Below are 13,515 nucleotides of genomic sequence, written 5' to 3' on the forward strand. Positions count from 1 at the left end.
AAGTGGAATGGTCTAAGCTGTTAGAAATGTATATGGGGAGGAAATCACAATGCTGTGCATTATGTTTGGAGAACTCTGTAGACAAAAGCTGACGGTGTCTGTATTCTGTACCCCCAAGTTATGTTTAGGTTCAGCTGTTCCAATACATTCTGTACATCCTACCTGTAGAGGAGTCTGATACAGCCATTTTTCTTTATCTCCATTGAGTTTCATACAGGCAAAAAGGTCGCAAACTGTAGGAAGGCCAAAGTCCTGAAAGACAAGTCACCTTAATTACTGATCTCCAAATATAAATACATTCAAATGCTGTCAAGTGTTGCAAAAGAAAACAAAACTGACTTCTGACTCTCCGAGATGAACACTTTCTTCATTTAGTAAAACACAGTAAGTTGTTTTGTGTTAAACACTGTCCTCATCTACTTAAGTAACTAATTACCAAAAACACTAAAAGAGCTAGGAAGCCTAAAATTTGTCAGTCAGTATTATCCAAAAGAGCTATGAATTTGGAAGAGAAAGCAGGCATTAAATTCAATAAAACAATAAACATGGCACATTGGCTTAAGACACAGCAGTAACAAAAACTTATGCTCACTTGTGCTTTCTTGCGTAGAAGCCATTTATCTTCCGCTGGAGGTGGGTGAGCATTTTCTACGTTGTTTGAAGCCAACACCCAACTGTTTACATTCAAGGGGAGGTGGAATGGAGCCAAGAGGTCTAGGAAAGGAGTCTTGAAATTATTATCTGCTTTTTCCCTACTCGCCTTTTCTTCTGCACTCTCTGCTTTGGCTAGCCAGCTTGTCAGAGGCCTTTCCAGCAACACTTTCAAGGGTTCTGCGATCTCTGCTGAATAATCTGCTTTCTCTGCACTAATGGGTTCCCCTGTGAGCTGCTGTGCAGGCTTAAGCCAGGTATTGGCAGCAGAGTTGGCCTTCTCATGCTCAGGGCTTGGTACATCTTTCTGGCTGACTGGAACTCCATTTTTATCCTTCCCATCTTTCTTCAGAAGCCATTTACACAGAGCCTCTTTTCCACAGTTTTCATCACACACGCATTCTGAAAAGCTGGCACACAGCTCATTAGCTTTGCACACATCCTCCACTTTGAGTGGGGCCTGCGGATGCTGAAGAAGCCAAGCATTTACAGCAGGTGTAGTGGGTGATTTCTTTCCGTCAAGATGCTCGTTCAGGCACTTCAGATTTCCCAGGTTCTCAATTTCCACACTTTTGATCTGGCTGCCACAACAACTGGTGCATGTTTCAGATTTGAGGAGCCAATCATTCATATTAAATTCTTCCCTAAAAGGCTTAAATTCATACTTCCATTTCTCATCTGAAGCACTGCTTCCGTTTTCTGTGTCAGGAGTAAGCAGCCAGTCAGAAAGATCCATCTCTTCTTGTCCAAGGGATTCCAATTCCTCCACCCTTTCCATCGTGGAAAACGATGAGTTGAAAGTAGCGGCAGAGTCCCTGCGACCAGGGGACTCTGTCTTCCCAGCAACATCACGCTGTTGATTCTGCAGGAGCCAGTTTTCCAAATTTTTCAGATTTCCCCAGGCTTGCTCAAAATAACAGACTTTGGAAGAATTTAAATCCTAGTAAAGACACATTGGAATGCATCTATTAACACTAAAAGACAATGTTCAGTAACTTTGCACAGTTACAATTTGAAGCATTCTGACAGTGCAAAAGTAGTAGTTGAACACTGAGGCAGAATTAAGAGAATTCCCACCATATTCCGCCTGCAATCAGATACTGTGTTTTCCCCTTTACTGAAAACCAGGTTAGTGCATAAAAGGCTTACCTGGCTGGGCTCTGACACACACTTTTGTGTAACCCATTCTTCAAGGTTGGTGCTGGGAACATATGGAGCTTGGCAAACACTCACAGGTTTGTTTCCAAGTAACCAGTCAGCAAGTGAGGCCCCCACTGCCCCACACAAAGTTTTCTGCTGAGAAAGAATGTTCTTGGTCATGAGAAAGTCTAATTGCTGGGTGATCTATGGTGAACATCAAAACAGGCATTCAACATGCATCAGTATTTCTGAACTAAAAGAAAAAACATTCCCTTATAATTAAGGAACAAGTAACTCCCCAATCACCTATATGACTTTAAGCCTCCGCACTGATAGATTATTCTTTGATCTCAGACTCTTCATAGAGCAAATGACAAGAAAGCAAAGCGACAAGTTCTACAACGCACAGTTTTGATACATGTAGCCCAGCCACAACCCTCCTTCTCACCACAACTCTTGTTACTGATTTGCTACCCTCATTCACTGATGCTGTTTCTGTGCAGAGCTGAACACAGTTCTAAGCCCTGACTTGACAAGAAGGAATATTCAGTTAGAAAATTCTGACCGACAGTCACACTCCAAATTCACTTTCACACTCTGATATTGCGCGTCTGTTCCTGGAGCAGCTAGAACATAAGATCACTAACACTCGTCACAGCAACTGTTACTGACTCCTCCAACATCTTAACAAACCAAGAGAAACCATTACTCAAGCAAGCTAACATTTTGTGCGAGTTCTCCTTTTTCCTTTCATACAATTAAATATTTACCAATGCAAGTCTTAATCCTACCTGTTCACAGTTTATTAGGGCACAGTTCTGCCCTGGGAAGCAGGGAGAAGTATTCTCTCTCTCTGATGTTTGCTGTAAGGAAAGCAAAGTTCATTTAAATCTCAGTTTTGTCCAGTTTCTACAATAAAGCTGAAGTAGAGCGCAGTTACAACTGCTCAGTTCTTTGTGGCAAACAATTTTCTTGACACGTAAAAACAGAACACAGAAAGATTCACTATAAGAATGCCACCTCCAGTCCTCTTCAAGAGAATTTTCTCCAATAATGCAGAAGATATGCTGCTTACAAAAGAATTCCAAGATATTTCTATCACAGAATGTCATCTATGAATGACATCTAAAGAAAACCATAACATCAATTTTCATTTTCTGGAATACAGTAAGAATACAATCATCATTACCTCAGTCTCTCCTTACCATTGTTTTAATTGAACCAAATGAGGTAATAGCCTGGCGAAGGTAAGATGTGTCAGCCTCAAAATTCAGGATGGAAGACTCTTCTGGTTTAAGAGTAAGATTTCCCAGTCTGAAAGAGTAAAAAAAAAAAAAAAAAAAAAGAAAAATAAAAATTAAAAAATTACTATCTTCTTCATCTGTCATGTTTTGGCAATCAGTTCATTGTTTCATAAAAGGCTTCCAAGCCAACTTGGCACTAATTAGGTAACAAACATTTAATGCTTGCATAAAGAGATGCCTATCCACAAACCAATAGAATAAATAGCCAGTAAAACGTAAGTTTCTCCTTCTTACATAAATTGCCATCAACAACTAATATTTGAATTAATCTGCACAAATAAGTACCTCCCCTTCTCATTATAGTCCTGTTTTTTTCAATCTAGGGTAAAAAAGATGAGAGGAATTATATCTCAGACTGCTATCAAGATCTTATTTCTAGGAACCATTAAAAATGTAGAAACAGTGAGTTACATCTACTCTAAGTTCTATTAGAATCAAATATCAGAATGAATTCCTAAGTCAAAATAAATCCCAATTGTCTCAACTTGCATCATAAAATACGCTTACCTCTCCAGGCAAACAGAAATCTGGTTTGCTAGTTCGTTACTATAGGATCGTTCCAGCTGATGAATAAGGCAACTGAATTGTCCCAAGTACTGCATGGAAGACAAAACACAAATTATTGTTTTGGCTTCTCAGATTACAACTGAGAACATCCTTGCAAGGACAAAGTTTACTTAAAAATGCCAGTGCAACAATTTACAAGGGGATCTTACCCAGTAGAGCTGCTGCGCCTGCTGCTGCAAGGCCTCCTCCTTCAGCTGCTGGATGAGATCGACCTGCTCAAACAGCCAGACCTCCCGGCTGCGCAGGCACTCCAGGTGGCGGCTGATGTGGCTGTGAATCTTCGCTTTCACCTGTAAGGTAACATGTACCATTCCTAGAACATCTGCCAAACAGTATGAACAAGTACATGCCACACTGATGACAACATATTTGTCAAAGTGGTCTTTTTGGAGCAATTTATTTCTCAAAAACTAACCACAGTCAGCCGCAGTGCTACATGACTCCAGTTAGTAAAAGTTCCAAGGCTACCTTTAAAAAAGTATCAAAAGACATTATTTGCAATCTCTCTCTATTGTGATGTTTCAACCAACAGCTTCAGTAAATTCTGCATGCCTAAGCTAGTAATTCAGGAATACCTTTATGAAGAGCATGACCAAATTACACAGCAAGATGCTTGCAAGCCTCTAGGAAAATTTCAGACCACCATCATAATAGAAAGTACTCTGAATAATGAAAACTGTCATTAAAGTGATATTAGTTATTAATTTTTTAAAAAATAATTAAAAATTACCTCCCGCCAGTTCTCTTTAATCTGTTGTTCAGCTTTGACAATCCCAGACAGAGCTGCTTCCAAGTCCTTCTTTGCTTGAAGGCACTTTGCCAGAGACTCACTGCTGCAGGAATTTCTATTTCTATCTTGTGGTGGACTCATTCTTGAAGTGTTCCTAAAACACAATGAAAAAAAAAATTCTTAATAGTTTCTATTCCTCTTTAATGGAAGAGGAAGTGCATCACATGAAGAACCATCTGCTTTACTCAATAATAAAGGTGAACAAAAGAGAAAAAACCCTAAGACCCTACACGGATGCAAGTTTTCTAAATGCAGACAAAAGTTTTCTCCTGGAGCAACACTGGTGTCTCAAGTGCCTCAGCCCCTGGAGTTTGCACAATCACAGGAAAACCAACAGGTATCTGACAACAGCTTCACCCGCAGCAGCTTAGGCAATCCTCCCTGCCATTCACCTTCCTCTGACTTTCATGTCTGGCCAGCAAGCTCCAGCAGCTGAGGGCTGATTTGGGCAAGGTTTGGCAGCTCTGCCAGAGCTGGGGGAGAATGGCCTGGCAAGGGGCTAGAAATGGTTCAGTCACCCTTTTTTCAGCTGCAGGTAAATGAGCTGGCTCCCAAAAATGAGAACATTCTAATACGGTTTGCTTAACTGAAAAAGTTGATACACAGATCACTCTTTAGTAAACTGCAAAGGCCTAAACTTATAGCAGCTGCCCATTATTTTTGTTGTGGTCACAGCCATGCTAGCTTACTCAGTTTCAGCATATCGTCAAGTAAAAGGGGCTCAGATACAAAATGTCTACAGAAGTTAAGCCGGTAAGGATTCTGCAAGTAAGGGAAAAAAGCTAACTATGGATTTTTAGTAAAAATGGTAAGTATCAATATAAGCATTTTTTCTAAACAGTAGGTATTTTGTTACTGAAGACTTTGGATTCTTCTGTTTGGTGGGATTCCTGAAAGCTAACTAAAGATTCATAGTAAACATTCTATTTAAAACAAGTCTTTCAGCAATGACAGCTATGGAAATTCCCAGCAGAATTAGTTAAAGCATACACATGTACCAAGCTAAATATTTCACAGATTTTACCACTCCTTTAGAGAGAACTGAAAATAGTATTTTGAATATGACAGGACAACCACAGAGCTTGTGTTATTGAGCAGCTATTTAGTCTGCAATTTCCAAGCCCCATGACCATGTAAACTGCAACCCAAAAATCCTTCTACAGCCAAGTCCCACCAGATATATAAGAGTTGTGTATTTCAGAGAGCAGAGGACTACAAGCGTTTCGCAAGTGGAAGCGGACAGAAAAAGCAAGGTTTGCTGTGAGGCAGCACAAGAGGCTGCATGCCCCTGGGTTCCCCACACCACAGACTCCCCGTGCCCAGGTGCCCCAGCCACGACACATGGCGCAGAAGCCACACCAAGCCCCTACATGCAGCTCAATCGCATCCGTGTCACAACGTCTCATCTCCTAAGAAGTGCAGAGCACAACTACTAGAAAAGAGAACTTGAATTTATTTTTTAAGCTTATGTTAATCCTGCACCAAATTAGGGTGCACAGCTCCAAAATACATCATTCTCCATTCAGTGCTATAAATGCCATTTTGTCCTTGTATTTGCATACTCTAATTGATGCAAAGGTTCAGTTCTATAAGGTTTTGTGATTTTCACCTTGCTAGTGATGTTTAACAAAAGCTAAACTTTCTCTTCACAACACCCCTTAGATTTTATCTTGTTTGTCAACTCTCTCATATACAACCTACAGGAAAACATAAGTGGGAGTCCTAGCTCTCAGATGTAATCTAAAAGTATTAATGCAAAGGCAGATATATACCCAGCCCAGAAAATATTAAATATAATAAAAGCTGTTGCATACTCAAAAGTAAACAAATTAATATTGTTCTTTATGATCTCATGCATCATACTGTTACGTAACAACCAAGTCAAAGTCTGAAAGGCTAAATGTAATTGCCATGTTTGCTCGCACAGTAGATAACAAAAGAATTTTGTGAAAATTATGTTAAGCCATATACCTACAAATGCCAAGTCTAAAGTATGCTGCATTGCTACTTATGCATTTCCTGAATTTATGCCACTAGGGAACTGGGCTCAATGCTTGAAGAAATGCTACTTTTTCACACTTTGCATTAGCAACTTCATATTGGCACAGTAAAATTTAAGAAACTTACACATGCTCCCCTAATGAGCTCTGAAAATACTTGTATTTGGTGCTTTTCTGTTTTTTCATTTGATTACAAGAGCCTCTCTCCAAAATGCATACAGTGAGAATGAATGCTACTTTCCTCCAGCCAGCTCTTGTACAATGGCTGTTCTTATGCTTTGTCAAACATTTGCAAAAAAAATGACATTACAGTTGAGGATGAGAGTCAATTCATCCATCTTTCCAGTTTTCTGCAAGCCTCTACCAAAAATAACTGGTCTCACCTCCCAATTATCACCAAATAGCACTAGGAACTTAGGACATTTTCAGGTCCCATGCTCTAAAATATCCAAGATCATATGCTCAACAGTAACAACACACAGTTAACTTCTGCAGCAGGATACACGGCTGCAATACAGAAGCACCATTTTTGGCAATTTCCGTGTCATCAAACCGGTTGCAGCCACACGGCGGTCTCCCACCATGGGTATCCTGCATCCTGGGCTGCACCGCCGTCCCACGGCCCCCTCACCACTTACTTCCCGAGCGAAAGCAGCAATTCAGCAGTGTCCTGCTTATAAAGCTGTTTCCATTTCCAACCTTCTATTCCGCAGAAGCACGGACTCCGAAACGCTTTCAGACAGTCACGTGCAACTGCTCTCGGTGCCGCTGCAAATTCCGCTCCGACCCCTGGCTGGCGGATGCGGACGAGTCCGAGCCCCCGGCGCGGCGCAGCCCTGCCCGCCGGCCCCTCCGCGCTCGCCTTATCGCGGGGACCAGCCCGGCCCGCCCCGCAGGCGCCGCCCCGCTCGCCGGGGCACCAGCCGATCTGCTGGGCGGGGACCAGGCCAAGGCACCGACCACCGTACCCCTGCCCGGCGAGGAGAAGCGGCTGAGCCCCAGCCCTGCTCCCCTCCCGCCTCCTCCCGGCTAAAATACCGAGTGCCTTCTAGCATCCCGCTGGCAGTTTAAACCGCAACCCCAGAAAGTTCTGCAACAAAACCACTATTTCTAGCAACTTCAGAAGTGTGGCAATGGGCCTTTTTCATGTAATAAACACAAGAAAGCACACCCGAGCACTAAGTGTTCAGCACGCGTGTCTTCTGCAGCAACAAGGGCCAAAGGGGTTGTGAGCCCACACAGCAGCCCAATTAAACCTTCCATCCCCGGCCACATGCAAACCCCCGCACCAAGAGGCTCGCCAGCCCAGCACTGTGTGTATGAAGTGCCAGAAATCCTTCTGATAATAAACCACACAGATGCAGTTGACTCCTGGAAGGACTGAAATGACACACACACAATTTTTATCACCTCCACTCTTGCTTCTACAATTTCACAAGCAGATGAGGAAAGTACATACTCAGTAAAAAACTTACAGCTGTGAAACTAAAGGAACTGCCCAAATGAGGCAGGAAGATAATATTCTTTGTTCCCAATTGCAAAATAACCACCCATCTCTACTGAAAGATTTTTGCCTGTTTGTGTTAATACCCAAAAGCCTCACTGGAGGATTGTCACTGCAAAAACCCTGCAGCCAGAACTCCTGGACACAGCACTTATTACCATTCCCAGTGCTCTATACAATCCCTGGTCTTCAAACAGGCTGCCTGCCTCTACCCCAAGGTGTTAATTCCCAGAGTCTTCTCTTACTTGTAGATCAGAAACTGCTGGACAAAAACCGTTTTGTTTGTGTTTGTTTTTTTTTTTTTCTGTCTTAGAGTTTAATTAAATATCACATGAGTGGGGAGCAGAGGAGGAGAAAACCCTTCCTGGCCTAGCAATCTGCTAGCAGACCAGCAAAAAACTGGTTTTACCAGCTTTTCACTTTCAGCACAACCACCTCCACTGCTGCCTGGGAAGATCATTGTTTGCCATTTCCAAGGGGTGTGGAATAACCTCAAAAAGATGGCTGAGCTGAGCCTTTCCTGGGGAAAAGCTTCTGAAAGGAACAAAACCTCACGTCGAACCAACTCTATTTATAAATGTGGAAGGATTTCTTTCAGTTGGCAGGACAAGGCTGTTCCAAAGGTCTCTCTGACCTGTCTTCATGTGGTTTTGAGCCAGCTGGCTTGTTTGAACTGAAATCCCTCTTCATTTCCATTTGACCCCACCAAAAAACAGTGGTTCCTTTTAAGTAAGTATCCCAAATTAGGTACGTGGGAGTTGTGGTCAGGGAGTGAAGTACTGTAAGTACACACGATGAATCTCAGAAATTTCCATCTACAGCCAAGCATAACAAGCATTTCATAGAGCAGAGTACAGCACCAACATGACAAGCCAATACCTGTGTGGAGCTTCTGCTGGGGGGGCTATTTTATTCCTAAACAAGTACATGCTGCAACATCTTGCAAGTCACAGGCTACACAGAGCAAAATTGACCTCCCACAGTTCTGAGTGTGAAAGTGAAATTAACATCTCAAGGAATAATAAAGTTTCAGGTAATACATTTTCTAAAATTCAGGTGTTTTTTTACCTGCCTGCACTATATTGGATCTGCACTACAGACCTGAACACACACACACACACCTGCCTTTTCAGCCCTGGAAGAGCCCAGTCAGTGCACAAAGGGCACATACTGAGGCATCTTCACAAGACCTGGGTTCCAAAGAGTCACAAGTCACCAGTGCAGCTGAGACAAGACGTCTGATCATAATTTCATTCCATCGATTGTAAATATAGTTTTAAGTAGAGCATAGCAGACACATAAGTAAAATCACAAAATATCTAAATATGAAGACCTGAAATCATTATGCCATTATTACATATAACACCAAAGCAGATAGCCCAGAGTGGAAAGGACACACTGTTGTCCTAACACAGATTTTACATTACAACACAACCATCTTCCAGACTTTTGCATTTAAAACCCTTTGGAAAACAACTAGCAAATCCCTCACTATGCTTGAAGCATATGGCCGCAGAGATAGCGTTACCACACTGAATATCCATCAGTACTATATTACGCACTTCACAGAATCACAGAATCGACTGGGTTGGAAAAGACCTCAGAGATCATCGAGTCCAACCCTTGGTCCAACTCTAGTCCGTTTATTAGATCATGGCACTAAGTGCCATGTCCAATCTCAGTTTAAAAACCTCCAGGGACGGCGAGTCCACCACCTCCCTGGGCAGGCCATTCCAATGCCTGACCACTCTCTCTGTAAAGAATTTCTTTCTAATATCCAGCCTAAATTTCCCCTGGCAGAGTTTAAGCCCATGCCCCCTTGTCCTATTGCTAACTGCCTGGGAGAAGAGACCAATCCCCACCTGGCTATAACTTCCCTTCAGGTAGTTATAGAGAGTGATGAGGTCACCTCTAAGCCTCCTCTTCTCTAGACTAAACAACCCCAGCTCCCTCAGCCTCTCCCCATAGGTCTTATGCTCAAGTCCCTTCACCAGTCTTGTTGCTCTTCTCTGGACTCGCTCCAGCACTTCAATGTCTTTCCTGAACTGAGGGGCCCAGAACACTTGCAGAGTTACAAAGGATATTTAAGTGATCATCAGCTTTTTTTCCCCTTTCTGTATCTGCATACCTTACCTAAAACCCCAGCAGAAGACAATCTTGTTCTTTTGTCAGCCTTTCCCTTTAATCCCAGCCACAAGTACCAGTTTTAAAGGTGAAAGAATGGCTAACAAAATCCCTGCACGCTCTGGCTCAAACCACGTACCCATTACCTATCAACAAAGGTTTTCAAACTTGCAGTAAACGCGGTGCACGGCCCCTGATCGCTTCTAACCCAGGATGATACTGCATATGCAACCTTCGAAAAGCACAGCTGTTGCTTTTTGACTCTTCAATTAAGGTGTGAAAGACTTTAGGGGTACTAACAGCTCAGCTTCTCACGGGCATAAAAACAAAACCCGAGATCAATACAAAACTCTCATATCTTCCAGCTGGATCAGTGTTAGCCCCCTACCACAGAACTCTGATTTCCTGACCGACCTGCCCGGTCACGCTCGACCCAAGCCGCGCCGCCTGAGCGACCTGCAGCTGATTATTCCTGGGCCGCATCCAAAGCGGGGTGCCGGGCCTGCCCACCCCGCAGGGCACCTCACGTACGGCGGAGCAGCGGCTCGGTCGGCCCCGCCGCGGCGGCTGCACCCCGCGGTACGGGCGGTGCGGGCAGCCCGGGCCCTGCAGCGCCCGCCGGCTTTGCGCGCCCGCCCGCACGCCCTGCGCGGAAACGTGGCCTCGCCACGACACGCGGGGCTGCAGCCGCCGCCTCCTAAAGCGCAGAAACCGCATTTCTCCTAAATCAGCCCAAACCGGGCGGCGACATCGGGACTGCCCAGAGACCCCTCACACAGATTAACGCACCGCCAGCCCCCCGCAAGGGAACGCGTGTCCGCCCACGCACTGCGCGCAACCGCCGCCGGCCCGCGGGGTCCCCGGCCCCCAGCTTATCCCGACCCCCGGGGCACCCCGGTGCCGGCCCCGCGGCCGCATCGCCCCTGGGCCCGCGGCCGGGCCGCGCTTACCGATCTGGGCTCCGCGCTCTGCCCCGCACCCAGCGCCGCCGCAGCCGCTCGGCCACCAACTGCAGCTCTCGCGAGAGCGCCGCCCCGCGCTGCCCGCCCGCCCCCTGGCGGCGCGGCGGAGCGGGCGGAGCGGCGACCCGCAGCAGAGCGGGGGGACGAGCGGGGCGTCGAACGGGGAATCTCACTTTGACATGAGAGAAGAGAGGAGTCAGCCGCCTCATCCCGGGTGTGGTGTTACCCCCGGAGCCTGCACGTCAGATACTGGGCTTATCTGAACATGTAGGAGACACAGCCTGTGCTGCATCGTCCTGCTCCGTGTATTTCGTGTATTTCGACTTGAGAGAAAATAACGCAGACCCGTGTGACCTTGCAAACCAGCAGCGCCCACGCAGTTGTGTGTCCCCCCCGGTTTCCCAGCAGGACTGTCCAGGTGAGGAGCTGCCCCTGGGGCCGGCAGAGCCCACACAGCCGTTTGCTCTGGTGTCTTCCGCAGGCTCGGCTGAGGCGATGTTATAGTCCAGACTGCTCGAAGGGTTTTGCAGAACCATTCATACCGGTAGATGTGCTTCATGCAGTACACACTGTGTGGATTCGTTGTGGGTAAGCTTGGGCTTTCATAAGAGGATTTGCCAGCCGGATGCATCTTCTATCTCACCCCTAAAAGAATTTCAGAGGAAGGAACCATATGCGTGTTTTTAATGGGCTCTTTACTCCCGCCACTGATGGCGGTGCACGTTGCTCTGCCATACTCTTAGCCACACCAGATGTGCCCTTTTACCCAAACCAACACAATGGATCAAAAAATGAAATTTTAAAAGGCATCAGCCTAAGCAAAGGTCAAATTGATAGTCTGCTAAAATAAGGTCAAAAGGTTGGGTAGAGATGTGATTTTATGGAAAAACAAACAAGATGATCTCCTCATATTCAAACAGTAGTGAAGATGGAGGCTTTTGTGTTGTTATTCAATGATGGTTAAAACTGTGTATCAGTATTGACAGTAAGTGTCCAACCAAAGTACAAAGAGAAACATTTTGGATGTGTGAAAGGGATCTACATACACATCGGGGACAGTTAAAATGAGGACTGACGCATGCAACTTTTCCCTTGGTAGGTATATGACACTGCATGTGCATGTCCCGGACCCAAAATTTATTACTGCTACTTGCCAAATGGGAGTCATGTGTGTCGTCCTGCACCATAAAGCCTGTCACTTGGCTTTGCCTTGGTTCAGCAAAAGTGCTTAATGACCCTCTTTGTACACTCAAAGATTCTTCCTTGCTGGGCTGCGGTGTGAGAGTAAAGGGCAGGGTGGGATTCATCCCTCCACAGCCCCTTGAAACAGAAGCCTCGATACAGAAGTGGAAGCTTTTCCTGCAGTTCTCAGATGACAGCCTGACAAACTGTACTACTCTGCACCACCCAAAACACAAAGCCCTTGAGGAATGTTCTCTGCTTCAATAATTTTACAGAAAATTTTATGGCTTTATGCACATGGTCTTAAAGAATGATTCTGGTTTCTGTTTAGACCGTTCCTCTTTCAATAACTGCAATAATTCAGCTGAAGAGAAACAGTCATGTTAACTTCTATGTTTAACACCCCATAATGTATGTTCCCTGTTCTGCATCTCTGCCACACTGTTGAGGAGCACATTGCTGCCTTTTAAAAGGGAAACAAAGACATGCAGCGCACTGACAGCGGCGCAGCAAACACAACACAGCTGGAGGTGAAGCCAGATGACAAGGGAGGCTAACAAGCTGACAGCAGCTCCTCTCAGACACAGCAGTGGTCCCAGAGTATGAAATTACAGAAGAGTTGTCATCGTGGGTGTCAGGAAAAATCATGCAGCTCCCAGAGGAACCACCAGCTCCATCACTGGGAGCAGGCTGTTCTCTCTGTGTCCGTGCCAGCCTGGGCGCGCAGCCCTCCCGCCCTCCCTGACGTCCTGTCTGACGTCTGTCCTTGGTCCCCTTCCAGGCAGGCCATGGCCCGGCCCTGACTCCTGCAGCTGCGCCCCAGGTCTGTCCCAGCCTTTCCCCCTGAGCCCATCCTGCCCGCGGCCCAGAGCCAACCTCGCAGCCGCCAGCTGCCCAAGGAGCCGAGCTAAGTCCCAGGCTTCAGTTCCCTGCAGGGCATTTTCAAAGCTGTCTGTGCTGTATTTAGGTGCCTTGAATCTTTGCTTTTTGTATTGAGGTACTCCAATGCCAGAGATAAACTAAATATTTTTGAACTCTCACACAAATGGTTTCATATACAGACTTACCCATATGTTTTAATAAACTTTTCCTGCACCCCACTCTTAGCATTTTTCTTCCTCTAGTTTAGGTGTTTCTGGTTTTGCTAACTTTTTTTGTTTCCTGTCTATTTGTCTATCCTACATACAGTCTATCCCACTTCACATGAAACAGAAGTACAGAATACACCAAACTCTACACACATCTTTCCTTCAAACAGGTCCCCAGAAAGGTTTTCTGTAGATTCCCCAGG

The 13,515-nt window shown here is 45.3% G+C and overlaps 1 protein-coding gene across 4 annotated transcripts in view; it reads right to left on the minus strand.

The window, feature by feature from the left end:
* The window catches only part of NCOA4 (nuclear receptor coactivator 4), a 397,571-nt gene extending 386,435 nt beyond the window's left edge, over nucleotides 1-11,136 (minus strand). The window contains exons 1-9 of one of the 4 annotated variants that reach the window (XR_014184244.1): nucleotides 7,091-7,224; nucleotides 4,393-4,546; nucleotides 3,812-3,952; nucleotides 3,603-3,691; nucleotides 2,997-3,105; nucleotides 2,583-2,654; nucleotides 1,801-1,947; nucleotides 593-1,591; nucleotides 163-252 (exon numbers count right to left, since the gene is read on the minus strand). Coding sequence is in view for 3 of the 4 variants with exons in the window: in XM_082054606.1 (XP_081910732.1) it covers nucleotides 163-252; nucleotides 593-1,591; nucleotides 1,801-1,947; nucleotides 2,583-2,654; nucleotides 2,997-3,105; nucleotides 3,603-3,691; nucleotides 3,812-3,952; nucleotides 4,393-4,533 (1,788 nt within the window). In the remaining variant the exon portion in view is untranslated. Of the gene's footprint in view, nucleotides 1-162; nucleotides 253-592; nucleotides 1,592-1,800; nucleotides 1,948-2,582; nucleotides 2,655-2,996; nucleotides 3,106-3,602; nucleotides 3,692-3,811; nucleotides 3,953-4,392; nucleotides 4,547-7,090; nucleotides 7,457-11,030 lie in introns of those variants that run through there. The other 3 variants (XM_082054606.1, XM_082054608.1, XM_082054607.1) reach the window with 3 other exon arrangements.
* Between the last annotated feature and the right edge of the window lie 2,379 nt (nucleotides 11,137-13,515).

The sequence above is a fragment of the Streptopelia decaocto genome (assembly GCF_964273445.1).
Source record: "Streptopelia decaocto genome assembly, chromosome: 5".
Taxonomy (NCBI): Eukaryota; Metazoa; Chordata; class Aves; order Columbiformes; family Columbidae; genus Streptopelia; species Streptopelia decaocto.